Source organism: Oncorhynchus tshawytscha, linkage group LG01, assembly GCF_018296145.1.
Source record: "Oncorhynchus tshawytscha isolate Ot180627B linkage group LG01, Otsh_v2.0, whole genome shotgun sequence".
Lineage (NCBI taxonomy): Eukaryota > Metazoa > Chordata > Actinopteri > Salmoniformes > Salmonidae > Oncorhynchus > Oncorhynchus tshawytscha.
The window spans coordinates 10,571,617-10,585,723 of NC_056429.1; the positions used below are offsets into that span (position 1 = coordinate 10,571,617).

At 43.4% G+C, this 14,107-nt stretch overlaps 1 protein-coding gene across 7 annotated transcripts in view; it reads right to left on the bottom strand.

Moving 5' to 3' along the window:
* LOC112259100 (transcription factor SOX-6) overlaps nt 1–14,107 on the bottom strand; it is a 196,849-nt gene that overhangs the window by 131,585 nt on the left and 51,157 nt on the right. For all 7 annotated transcript variants that reach the window (XM_042329731.1, XM_042329814.1, XM_042329632.1 and 4 more), the window contains one exon: nt 461–680. In XM_042329731.1, the coding sequence (XP_042185665.1) occupies nt 461–679 (219 nt within the window). In that variant the 5' untranslated portion in view covers nt 680. The remainder of the gene's footprint in view (nt 1–460; nt 681–14,107) is intronic.

Genomic DNA, 14,107 nt, shown 5'->3' on the forward strand with positions numbered 1-14,107 from the left:
CCTACATCTGTACACTTATGACATCATAGGTCAAAGGGCATTCATGGGGCCAGTAATACTGTAGCTCAGCGATAGAATGCGTCCCTACTCCATATAATCCACTACATTTGACCAGAGCCCTATGGGTCGTGGTAAACAGTACTGCACTATCTAGGGATAGGGTGCAATTTGGGACATAACCATACTGTTTTTAATAGTGAACCGACATTGTCCCCTAGCACACACTCTAGCACAGGTGGCCTGACGAGAGGTTTATTTCTGAATGTCGTCTCCTCCTCTTACAGAGTGGGGGGATCTCCAAGAACATTAGATGGCTTATGTTACAAACACAAGGGGCTTTGGCATCTAAAGACGTCCTTGAAACTGTTCCAAGAGGCATTTGTCTTAAAGAGGAAGATTCCTCTATAATGGGGATCAGTGACAGTGTCAATCTTATGAAGTGTGTGTGTGTATGTCTCACCGTCTGAGTAGAGCCTATACTCTTCCACGCCGACTCAGGCTGGCTGTCTCTGATTGGCTGGTGCTCCTCTGGGAGGGGTTTGCTGTGCAGAGTGGGTGAGGCCGGCTGGTCCTGGCTTTCTCTGTCCTCATTGGCCCAGCCCACATCGTCCTGACCCATCGCTTCCTCTTCCTCTGTCGCTGGGGGAAACGGAGATGTGGCTTGCTTGGAAGACATCATTCTATAAAAAAAACAATTAAAAAAGTATGACTTTTTTTTTTCATTCATTCATATCTGTATCTTGTTATGTACCTGTTGGGGAAAAACCACAAAACACCCCTTAACACTGAATATTCAGGATTAGAGTGGATGTTGGGATGATACTGTAGAATCCTCTCACACTTGAAGGGAAAGACAAGAATATACACTTTCTTCTACATTACAATCACACTGATGGACAGAAGTGAACCACAGGAAGACGTCCTTGTTTTTATTTTCCTCCCCTTGTGTTGTTTTATTTGTTAAGCACTTTGAAATGCCTCCCCTGTAAGAAATGTGCTCTATAAACAAAGTTTGCTCTGATTAATCTTAATTAATCGTATGTTGCCAATGGCAGATGGAATTTTATCAGTGTTATGACTCCATCACCGACTGATTCCTAGAAGTTTGAGTATTGAGGTCAATCATTAGGAAGACAATCAAGCTTACACTGCAAATCTTCTCCAGCGCCTGTCTTTCATTTATTATTTTGTATTTTTGTATTTTACCCCCTTTATCTCCCCAATTTCATGATATCCTATTGCGATCTTGTCTCATCGCTGCAGCTCCCCAACAGGCTCGGGAGAGGCAAAGGTCGAGTCATGCGTCCTCCAAAAAGATGACCAGCCAAACTGCGCTTCTTAACACCTAATCCAGAAGCCAGTTTGATCAATGTGTCAGAGGAAACATCGCCCAACTGACGACCGAGGTCAGCCTGCAGGCGCCCGGCCCGCCACAAGGAGTCGCTAGAGCGCGATGAGCCAAGTAAAACCACCCCGGCCAAACCATCCCCTAACCCGGACGACGCTGGGCCAATTGTGTGCAGCCCTATGGGACAGAGTTTTCTCTTCTTCTCCAGTGTTACCCTTTCTCCAAAGGCCATTTTGAACATGATACATTCCCCCCCATCCCCACCCACCGGCACGCACACACACACACACAGTAATACACCCATTTGTGGTAGGATAATCTATTAGACAGTGTACAGATGCAGGATCTTAATATAGAATAGAACATGGAACCGACAGAGATGGTCGCCTCGCTTCGCGTTCTTAGGAAACGATGCAGTATTTTGTTTTTTTATGTATTATTTCTTACACTGTTACCCCAGGAAATCTTAAGTCTTATTACATACAGCCGGGAAGAACTATTGAATATGAGAGTGTAACAGTATAACTTTAGTCCGTCCCCTCGTCGGGCTCGAACCAGGGACCCTCTGCACACATCAACAACAGTCACCCACGAAGCATCATTACCCATCACTCCACAAAAGCCACGGCCCTTGCAGAGCAAGGGGAACCACTACTTCAAGGTCTCAGAGCAAGTGACGTCACCGATTGAAATGCTATTAGCGTGCACCACCGCTAACCATTTCACATCCGTTACACTCACCCCCCTTTTGACCTCCTCCTTTTCAGCAGCAACCAGTGATCCGGGTCAACAGCATCAATGCATCAATGTAACAGTATAACTTTAGTCCGTCCCCTCTCCGGGCTCGAACCAGGGACCATCTGCACACATCAACAACAGTCACCCACAAAGCATCGTTACCCATCACTCCACAAAAGCCACGGCCCTTGCGGAGCAAGGGGAACCACTACTTCAAGGTCACAGAGCAAGTGACGTCACCAATTGAAACGCTATTAGAGCGCACCAACGCTAACTAGCTAGCCATTTCACATCCGTTACAATCCACTTTGTCTCTATACTGACACTTTGCTTGTTTGATTGCCAGTGGGTCTGTGGGTCTGGCGACGAATAGGTAGCGAGTGCCAACCGACTAGCGCATACAGGTTAGTTAGCACAGTGTCCAAGGAAGGGCCAGAAATATACAGAATGGTGTCGTCTGCGTAGAGGTGGATCAGGGAATCGCCCGCAGCAAGGGCGACATCATTGATACCATATACAGAGAAAAGAGTCGGCCCGAGAATTTAACCCTGTGGTACCCCCATAGAGACTGCCAGACGTCCGGACAACATGCGCTCCGATTTGACACACTGAACTCTGTCTGCAAAGTAGTTGTTGTCCCAGATGAGGCAGTCATTAGAAAAATCAAGGCTATTGAGTCTGCTGATAAGAATACAGTGATTGACAGAGTCGAAGGCCTTGGCCAGGTCGATGAAGGCGGCTGCACAGTACTGTCTTTTATCGATGGCAGTAAATGATATCATTTCGTACCTTGAGCGTGGCTGAGGTGCACCCGTGACCGGCTCGGAAACCGGATTGCACAGCGGAGAGGGTAGGGTGGGATTCGAAAAGGTCAGTGTTGGCCGGATTTATCAGTGGTGACCGTGTTACCTAGCCTCAGTGCAGTGGGCAGCTGGGAGGAGGTGCTCTTGTTCTCCATGGACTTTACAGTGTCCCAACACTTTTTGGAGTTAGAGCTACAGGATGCAAATTTCTGCTTGAAATTGAAATGAAATTGAATTGAATATGATGTGTTAGTGCACGTTTTCAGAATTTATGTAGATCACAAAGTTCAAAAGAAAATGAGAATGTGTTCTTAGTCAATTTACCTGGTAAAATAAAGATAAAATAAAAAAACATTTTATTAATCTGCTGTGCAGGAAAAGTCTCAGCAACAAAAGAGCGATCAAATTAAGATCCAACATCTGTATCACTTGTCGATCACTCATCACCTTGCAGCAGTGAAAACACAGTAGGCTTAATTCAAGTGGGTTTCTGTGGAAACCTGTATTTCCTAAAGCAAAGCCTCAGACCTGCAGCATTGAAAATACAGTAGGCTTGATTCAAGTAACCCTGTACTTCCTCCACCTGACCTTACCACATCAATAAAGAATTTGCTGCAATTAATTTACACACAAAACCCCTCAAATCTCCATATTGTTTAGTGTTCCTTGCCAAAACAAAAGTTGAATGCCGATTCTCCACTTCTCCCAAAGTGTACACTTGCAAACTTCCTGTCATGAATTTGACAATGGTATGATGGTTACACCGATCCTATGATATTAAATTAATGACAGAGTGTGTGCAAGTGCACGCTTGGGGAGAAGTGTGGAGAATCAGAACTCAAATGGGATTAAAAGGTGGGAACATGAGAGTTGTGTTTTACACCAAAGAGAACCAACCTCAGTTTCTAAAATGTAAAGCAGATCGCCACTTCAGTATTAGCACCCCATCAATCACAAAGGATGGTCTATGTCTGAAGTATTCCATCTCCTGGGCCACCTAATACCTAAATCTAACCCTTACTCAACTATCTAAGAGAGAGAGAGAGAGAGAGAGAGAGAGAGAGAGAGAGAGAGAGAGAGAGAGAGAGAGAGAGAGAGAGAGAGAGAGAGAGAGAGAGAGAGAGAGAGAGAGACAGAGAGAGAGAGAGAGAGAGAGAGAGAGAGAGAGAGAGAGAGAGAGAGAGAGAGAGAGAGAGAGAGAGAGAGAGAGAGAGAGAGAGAGAGAGAGAGAGAGAGAGAGAGAGAGAGAGAGAGAGAGAGAGAGAGAGAGAGAGAGAGAGAGAGAGAGAGAGAAAGAGAGAGAGAGAGAGAGAGGTTGAGAAAGAAAGCTAAAGAGAGAATGTGATCAAATGGGAAGGAAAGGGAGTGAAAGAAATGAGAGAAAGAGAGAAAAAGAGAAAGAGAAAAAGAGAAGGGGGGGGTCCTTGAGAGTGACTCCCGCAGTAGCAGGTGTCCACAGTGATTTGATAGGAGCATATACAGTGGATCAGAGGTGGGGGGTCTGTAACTGTCAACTGGAGAACATTATACATCATAAGTGCTGAAAGGAAACCTGGGGAGCGGGGACAGTGTCAGCACTAGCAGTGTGTGTGTACTTGTGTTTGTGCACGTGTGTGTGTATGTATGTGTGTGAACGTGTGTGTGTGTGTGTGTGCTTACGTGCGTGTTTGTGTGTGTGTACTTGTATGCTTACATATGTGTATGTGTTCAAAGGGTGTGTAATGATTGTGTGATTGTGGGCAAAGCCAAACTTAGACAGAAGTCCATTGCAAAGATGACATCTGACACCAGTCCTGACCCTACCGTGACACTGACGATAGCATCATTGGTTAACTACACCACCAAATACCTCTACTGTTTTCATCTAAATTGCTGCCATGCTTACTTCCAACTTAATATATTGTTTTTTTGGGTTTTTTTGTTTCATTCGTCCATTGTTGATAAAGTCCCACATTTTTTTGCATGTCAGCAATCAAGTTTTCAAAATATATAACTTTCAAATTACAGAACTACAGCTGGTATGAGATTAATGGTATGATGCATTAATCTCAGCACCACTACAATGTCAACATATGTGACCCGATTCAGGAAACTAGGTTTACGTCGCAAGTCATTACTTCACAGGAGAGCTATTTGAACGTTAAAAAACCTGAAGCATTTTTTCACAGAAATGCCTTCTGGAACATGTGAACTTTCATGTGCCTTAATATCAAACTTGTATGCCATCTGAAAATGCAAATACAATTGTTAAATTACGAGCCTAGTTGGTTTAGCCACAGAAAAAGTGAACAACCTTCCCGCTAGCCATGATTGGCTGAGATAATGAGTGGGCTGGACATGCCGAGAGATGAGTTTGGATTGGTCTGCCATATAGCACATGTCTGTCTATTGGAGCTGGTCAGTATGTTTAGGTAATCCTGTCGAAAACTGCTTTTGAATATTTTTTTATTGCGTAGTAAAACTGCATAAACCTAATGTCAAGTTATAGTGTACTGTTAGCTAGCTAACGTTATGTGTATGCTCTTCACTTTCTGGAAGACCGAGTTTTGAAATCAGTGTAATTTGAGTATGATAGCTGAGGAGATGGAGAAAAGACAAGTTTGGAATACATCGTCAAACTAAGGCAACAATGCATGGCATCAGACAGGAGATGTGTCCAACCATGATTTATTTTTTCAGATATTACACATTTCTAATTTTGACAGAAAGTGGTTTGATTTCAAGTGTACTGTTAGCTAGCTAACGTTATGTGTATGATCTTATTATTCGTATCTCAGACACATTTGCTTGACTAGTTATAGCCATAGAACCTGGTGGTTAACTACCTGCAGGTTCGTGCAGGGTAGTAACGTCATGAGTTATGATTATGGTCCATTGTTTAGCTAGCTAGCTACATGTCTTAACAAAAGACAAAGTATTTTCCTTTCAAGATAATGTGTACTATTAGCTAGTGTCGTGATGTTGCCCTCTTTGGGTACAGCAAGCCCTATCCCCCTCTCCCTGCCTCCCCCTTGCCTCCTTCAACTAGGCTGCTGTGGTCAGAGAGAGGTCGTAAATTCCTGAGGAGAGGGTCTCCTCATGGCCACACAGTATAGAGATAGAGTGAAGTTTCATAGAGAACAAAGGAATTTCTTCCACCTCACAGAACTTCAGGTCCGAAAAACGTTTACGTTCCGGAGAAGGTATAAAAGATTGGTGAAGAATCCAGCTACGAACTGGTCCGTTTGGTACAACTTGGGGAAGCTCATGGGAGACGGTGTTGCCACATTACCGTAACGGTGTTTATATAATAGCCTCAGATATGAGATTTACATCTAATTGTTGTATGAGATGAATGAGTGAGTATGATACTGTTTGTAAAATTGTGTAATGTGATTTTGGACTGTTTAATGAAGGAAACTCCAATTCCCTTTTGAGTTGAACTAAATCAGAGGTCCGCCCATGAGCCCAGTTAGGGTCAGGCATCCTGCGACAGACCCTTTTCTGCAATTTCCGAATAAAACCCAACATTGAGAAATTCTCAGTAGACCATGATTCTCTCAATCACGGGAGGACGAAGGTTGCAGACCATTGCTGAATCTTTTAAACATACCACGTGGTTAAACTCTTAAACTATCGATACCGAGAGAATAAGAACAAGTCTTTGATATTAATTACTAGTCTGCAGCTAGGAATTCGGTATCATTGAACGCGAAGAACAACAACCGCCGAAACATCCATTCTACAACAACATGAATGAATGTCGCTCTGAACAAAGCACTCTAACCACGACAGAGAGAGAGAGAGAGAGAGAGAGAGAGAGAGAGAGAGAGGACGAAAACTCTCCAACAGAAACTAACTTTTCAACAAAGATCCCGACGACACACTGAGCGTAAATATATATATTGATTGCAATTGTTCCCGAATGAGTGAGCATTCATGTGCAAAGGATTAGCATTTCAATTGTTATAATTATCAACTTTGTAGGGTCTCATCTCAGTCAACCCCCACTTCCCTTTGTGTCCACCAAGCCGCAATACCGGTTTACCCCACTAGGGAAATGCCGTTATCATTTCCTTGTAACTATATCTACTGTTTGTTTATGCCTTTCTGTGAATTACTTAGTTAGTAATAAATAAATGATTTAAGAAAATTGATGTATGGATGACTCATAGTGAAGATTGGGTTCGTGCAGATAACCAACAATTTACGACATTTGGAATGAGACTAACGTGAGGTAAAATAAATAATTCATTAATCGAAGACTATTGATCAGATGTGAAAATATCTGAAAGGTTATATTTGGGAATTATAACTTTGTAATCTGAATATTTTCCTTGGTGCCCCAACTTCCTAGTTAATTATGGTTACATGATTAATCAGTTTGATCGCGTAATACTAATTACAGAGAATCTTTGATAAAAACTAAGTCTTCAATTTAATGATAGTAAAGACACGACACTAGCTAGCTAACATTAGCTGGCTGGCTCACAAACTAATGTTACGTCATGCGTTGGGATTCATTGCTCACCTAGCTAGCTACATTTCTTAGCAAAAGTCTTAGTGTGCCAGAGCGCAGAATAACTGATGCATTTTTCAACGCTCAACACCCGTTGAATCTGTCCGGTGTCAGTAAACATCAGCAACAAAGCGTAATTCAATTATTGCCAGCAGCACAGTTACAGTCACTAACACTCTGGATAACATGAAAAAAGCCTAACCAGCTCTACCAGGGCGAATAAAATGGTCAGAGTGGGTGTTCTCTCATTATGTGTCTGGAAGTAGCTAGCCAATGTTAGCCAGTTAGCTTGGGTGCTTGATTGTAGTTCAGAGGTCAGAGGTTTCGGAACAACCCTACTTATTGGCCAGAGCGTCCAGTGTGCGCTCTGAATGCGAAACCACAGATAGAGCGATAGGGCGAGTAATGTTCAGTGAGCTGTTCTCTCTCTTAGATGTCTGGAAGTAAGATAGCAAGAAAGGTTGGATCAACCATTAAAGAGATGGGTGGGGATAAGGCTTAAGAGGGTGTGAACAATGCTGAATGTGTGTAGACATAGAAGAGCTCTTCACTAGATACCAAAACATTCAAACACCATTTTCTCAAAAGTGAGTTTACAAGTTGATCAACTTTCTAAGCAGAATTACTTTCCCATTGTTCCTCAAATGCAGTGTATGATATACCATTTTGTAGCTCCGAGTCTCTACTTTTATCCAATGTAAAAACAGAAATTGAAATGTTGCTACATAAGACCGAATCCAGGTGGTGAGTCTGGATGTGTGTCTGGATATGTGAAAATGGCGGGTTTCTATGTTTTGTAGTCAAAGAGATAATACGTTTATCTGATGCATTTGATGATGACCAACCGTGATTGGGAGTCCAATAGGGCGGCGCACAATTGGCCCAGCGTCGTCCGGGTTTGGCCGGGGTAGGCCGTCATTGTAAATAAGAATTTGTTCTTAACTGACTTGCCTAGTTAAATGAAGGTTAAATTAAATAAATAAATACAAAAATGTAATCCCGAGACACTGATGACATCATCTGGTGTGTATCATATTTTATTTTTTTAAATATATGAGCAGGCAAAGGTTAAGTAACTGATATGGAATATGCACTGAATCCAGGCCCATAGACTAGCACATAAACTGTACAGAAACGAAAACAAAAAACAGAAGTATGTGCCAACTGCCAATGCGATTCCATACAAAATCACAATCCTTCATGCAAGGAGCCAGATAGTCTGGCCCACCAGTCAGAGTTAGCTATATGAACTTTCATGCCCCCTGCTTAGCAGAATAGAGATGGCAGGCAGGCAGGCAGGCAGGCAGGCAGGCAGGCAGGCAGGCAGGCAGGCAGGCAGGCAGGCAGGCAGGCAGGCAGGCAGGCAGGCAGGCAGGCAGGCAGGCAGGCAGGCAGGCAGGCAGGCAGGCAGGCAGGCAGGCAGGCAGGCAGGCAGGCAGGCAGGCAGGCAGGCAGACAGGCAGGCAGGCAGGCAGGCAGGCAGGCAGGCAGACAGACAGACAGACAGACAGACAGACAGACAGACAGACAGACAGACAGACAGACAGACAGACAGACAGACAGACAGACAGACTAGAAGAGTTCACATACAGACCCATATGGCTACTGACTACAGACAAAAATCATAACTTGCTACAACGTTTCGTCGGCTAACACACAGAGCGAATCGATAAGCGCGTCGCGAAACTAAGCCTTCCTTGACCCAACAGTCCCAATCTCACAACCACACCCCCCAGGAGAAAGACGAAGAAGGGGGGAAGCAGAAGGGTGGAGGAGAAAGAAGGGGGTTATATTTAGCTGACAATATTGCTGCCTGTTTATGGGAGCTTAAGAGCTTCTTAGAACTGAGATCTCATATGGCCCAGAATGCCTGGACCTCATAAATCGCGGCCACTGATAAAGTTTCATCACGCAACAGACCCCAAGCTGTTTGTTAGCGTTAGCGAGACCATCAAGCCTCATGTGATTAGTTAGCATTAGCCAGACCCCATCACAGAAAATAGACATTTTCATTGGCAATACAATAGTGTCAAAAAATAATACAATATCAAGAATGCATTGCTGTTTAGTCTTCAAATGGACACTAAGGTCATCTAGCTATAACAATTGCAGATAATATGTGATGAAAGATGAACAGGAAATCAACAGTTCTACACAGTATCTACATCTGAAGTAAACTCCCATCTACACACACCTCTACTCCACTTAGCTTGGTGAAACGGCTGTTGATATACATCTGATGAGACACACAGATAGAAAGAGACGGAGAAACACCCTGAGACGTCAGCCATTATTTCACTGTAAACTAAATATTACTACACTTTGCCTGGAGGAAGCCTCGGGAGAGGAAAGTAGAAATTGAGTGATTACAGTCGAGGCGGCGGCGGACATTTTCCCTGAAGTAGAAATCATTCCCGCCGGGAGCCCAACTAAATAATGAGCCTTGCTTCCTGGAGGGACTGATGAGACCATGATTAGACAGTGGTCCAAACAAAACACTCTATTCATCTTTTTCACATGATTACCGACTAGGCCAACCTTGGCCAACATTCCCGAACGGCCACCGCACCTTTCCAGTCGATACACTATTAGAGTATTGGAACAAATTGCTTCTAGGAAGTTTCTTGGAAGGTCGAGCCAATGTATCAAATGCATTGTATCTTCATGACATGAGATGACAAGAGTGATAAGGAAACCAGAACACTGTGAGACAGAGTCAAATGTTAAGAAAAATGACTACTGATATTCCACGAAAACAAGAAGCTGCCACAAAACAATCTAATTTCATCGCTGGATAAAGAAAATGGGGCATATTTTCTACTCACAGCTCTACATTATGGATGCTTCTGGTTAATGTAGTTTTTTACAACTCCTGCCATAGAAAATGTCTAAATGTCTATATCAATGGATATTGTTTGCTGTAGGAGATGACAGGGGAGCATTTTAACTCCCCACAAAAAGTCCAGGGTAATTTATAATCCCTTTGTGAGTGGAAAAAAGCGAAAGAAAAAGGGGGTCGGAATTTGGCAAGAGTTCATCATTCACTACTTCTCCTCTCTTGGAACCTGGAAACCTGGCTATTCTGGAGAAACAATTGGCCATTGTGGACCATGGAGACAGAGGGACCTGTCTGTGACAGAAGAGAGGGAGAGCGAAGGCCCCTCTTAGGAAAACACAAAGTGCCATTCAGCCGCCGGAGTCCCTTCTGCCACTTGTGGAGCGACGAGGGTGGCAACAAAGGCCTCTGATTCACCCAATTCGTTGTAGAATCTTCAGCAATTCACGTTGAAGTGAGCTGAGTAAGTGGGAAATGTCAGAAAGAGAGGGAGCTAGAGAGAGAAAGGAGAGGATAAAAAAGAGAGATATTCTTGGTCTCCTGGACAATCCCAATAAGCATGAGGTGAGTCGGGAGAATGAGGAAAAGGAGGCCAGTACAGTGAGTTAGGAGAATGAGGAAGAGGAGGCCAGTACAGTGAGTTAGGAGAATGAAGAAGAGGAGGCCAGTACAGTGAGTTAGGAGAATGAGGAAGAGGAGGCCAGTACAGTGAGTTAGGAGAATGAAGAAGAGGAGGCCAGTACAGTGAGTTAGGAGAATGAGGAAGAGGAGGCCAGTACAGTGAGTTAGGAGAATGAGGAAGAGGAGGCCAGTACAGTGAGTTAGGATAATGAGGAAAAGGAGGCCAGTACAGTGAGTTAGGAGAATGAGGAAGAGGCGCCCAGTACAGTACCAACATGAACTCTACAGACCATCCCAACACAGGAGGTTGGTGGCACCTTCATTGGGGAGAACGGGCTTGTGGTAATGGCTGGAGCAGAATCATTGGAATGGTATGAAATAGATGAAACACATGGTTTCCATGGTTTCCATGTGTTTGATGCCATTCCATTTGCTCCGTTCCAGCCATTATTATGAGCCTTCCTCCTCTCAGCAGCCTCCACTGAATCCCAAACACAATAGGTTCTCTTCCTATTACAGTGTCCAATAGAGAGTCCATCCAAAAATGGCATCCTATTCCCTATATAGTGCACTACTTTTCCCCAACTATAGTGCGCTATAAAGGCAATAGGGTGCCATTGGGATGCAAAGATCTATACGTTTTTCTTTGGTCAGTCTGGGCCCTCGTTAAATGGTCATTGATCAGCCTAAACAGAGGTTACTGTCATTCAGACATGTTGGAACGCAGACACACACAGGCCCTGCTTTCTCCACAGAGATTACCCCATTCCTCGCCCTTTTCCCCAAATAGAAACCTTCACTAAGCAACCTGTCAGTTGCACCGAAAAATGGGCCAGTTTTGTCAGCCAGTGCACCAATGACAAGCAAAGCAGTTGTATTTCCTGTCACACCACCCTATAAGTGTATTTGTGTGGGGAGGGAATGAGGAAATTACCTTTAGCACTTCGTCCATTATGGGGCTACTCTTAGGGCGGTTGCAAGGTGGCTAACAAATAACACCACTAATTCACTGCATCATGGCATCGCATCAGATGCAACTGGGGCTACTTTCATGATCTAATGAAGGAACTTGTGAAGGAATTGGATATTGTGTATGGTGGCTACGTCAATTGTGCGTATATTGTGTGTTTGGTGATTCGTCAATAAAACACTTCAAAACCAAAGGAGCTGCATTCATCATTCTACAGGTCAATAGAAAGTTAGTGTATCGTCAACAGTGTGTTGCAATGGGACCTCTATGTATTTACTTTATTGGTAAAGGAGTCCCGACCTATCGCAAGGACCAATTCATCTGGCCCCTAGTGAATGGAGGGCCTGGTCGACAGTGTGTTGAAAGCTGACCGCTTGTGGGATGGGTGGCAGGGGAAACTTAATCAAAACTTACTGAATCAATACTTGGTAGCAAAGTCCACATCTTATGTAGAGTACTGTACATCTATTGTAATGAACCTGGGGCCGTATCAATCATCTCAGAGTAAGAGTGCTGAGCTAGGATCAGGTCCCCCCCCATCCATGTGATCTTATTCATTGTGATCCAAATACAAAACTGATCTTAAAGGTCCTGTGCAGTCAAAAACATGATTTCCTGTGTTTTATTTATATATTTCCACAAGAGGTTGGAATAATACTGTGACATTTAGAAAATGATGATAATGCCCTTTCAGTGTAAGAGTTGTTTGAAGACCACCTGTAATTTCAGCCTGTTTTGGTGGGTTGGATTTCCGTCCTGCTTGGTGACATCACCAGGCGATAAATTAGTTTACAGATCAATAAGATAGTTCCAAACCTCTGTGCCAATAACAGCTAGTTTTCAGTTTTCCCCTCCCCGCTCAGACCATTCCCAGACAGTCCGAGCTAAATTCTTGCTTGAGGACTTGCTCTTGCTAAGAAGCCATTTAAAAAATTTTTTTAACAATCACAGTAAGGTACTTAATTGTTACCCAAAAATGATTTGATATTGAGGGAAAAATGCTTGCATTGGGCCTTTAAATCAGAACTCCAATTCAGAGATGATTGATACATAGGACCCCTGGCATTGATAAGTTACCAATCCCCCACGGCTGCCATCTTTCTTGAACAGATCCAGCTCAGGCCCTCAAGAAGCCAAGGTCCAATCCCACCTCGGAACCTCGCTCCGCCCACCAGAGACTCTTTACTCTGTTGCTCTGCATTTCTCTCAAAACTGGCCTCCTGCATGTTTGCTTTAGCATTTGTATTATATTGTCGAAACACATTTCTATTAGTATAATTCCAGGTTAAAATGTGCGCGATGCCACGAAACAGTAAATCACAACAGATGGACACCTTGATCTGGTACGATCATGCTGATGCCTAGTCCTCTAAAAGGAAAATCTCAGTGAAAATGTAGTGGAACCCTCGAAAATGTTAAAAGACTGAATCGTTTTTTTTTCTCTCCACTCACACATGCACTCTTATGCAGGGTCTCTATGTGTAGGTCCGTCCCTCAGGAACGGTCTTGTTGACCAACACCTTGCCTTGCGCTTTTATTTCCCTGGCATTGGAACACACCCAAGTTAACACAGACACAGCATACAGTATATCTGCTTTATGGTTTTAGAGTAAAACCATTCCAGACCAAAGTCAACACGCAACGGCGCTAAAGGGCCGTCTGTCTGTCATTCTCTATTGCTGTAGTCAGTAGCCTTAGTAGACGGCAGAATATTATACAACACTGTATTGTGGCAAATAACATTTGATTTGATTTGAATATTGACTCCTAATGTCAATGTAGCCTCCAATGCCTGTGCTTAGACATCCTTCCATTAAACACAAATTGACAAAAACTTGAGAAGATAGAAATAAACGCTTTAGGGATTTTGCTACGATCACAAAACACAGCAGAAAGAGAAATGCTATGTTTTAATCTTTGGTCAGTTTGCTCATTTCAGGCTAAAATATGAATACTTTAGCTAAATAACCCATTTAAAAATAAATTGCATGTGAGAGTCATACAGATATTGGATAAGTCAATGATACTACTGTGCTGGGAGTGTACCCAGTCATTACGCAACTGGTCTAACACTAGCCGAGTACCCATTCTATAGACAACTAGTATAACACTCACTCAGTACCCAGTCTATAGACAACCAGTATAACACTCACCCAGTACCCAGTCATTACGCAACTGGTCTAACACTAGCCGAGTACCCATTCTATAGACAACTAGTATAACACTCACTCAGTACCCAGTCTATAGACAACCAGTATAACACTCACTCAGTACCCAGTCTATAGACAACCAG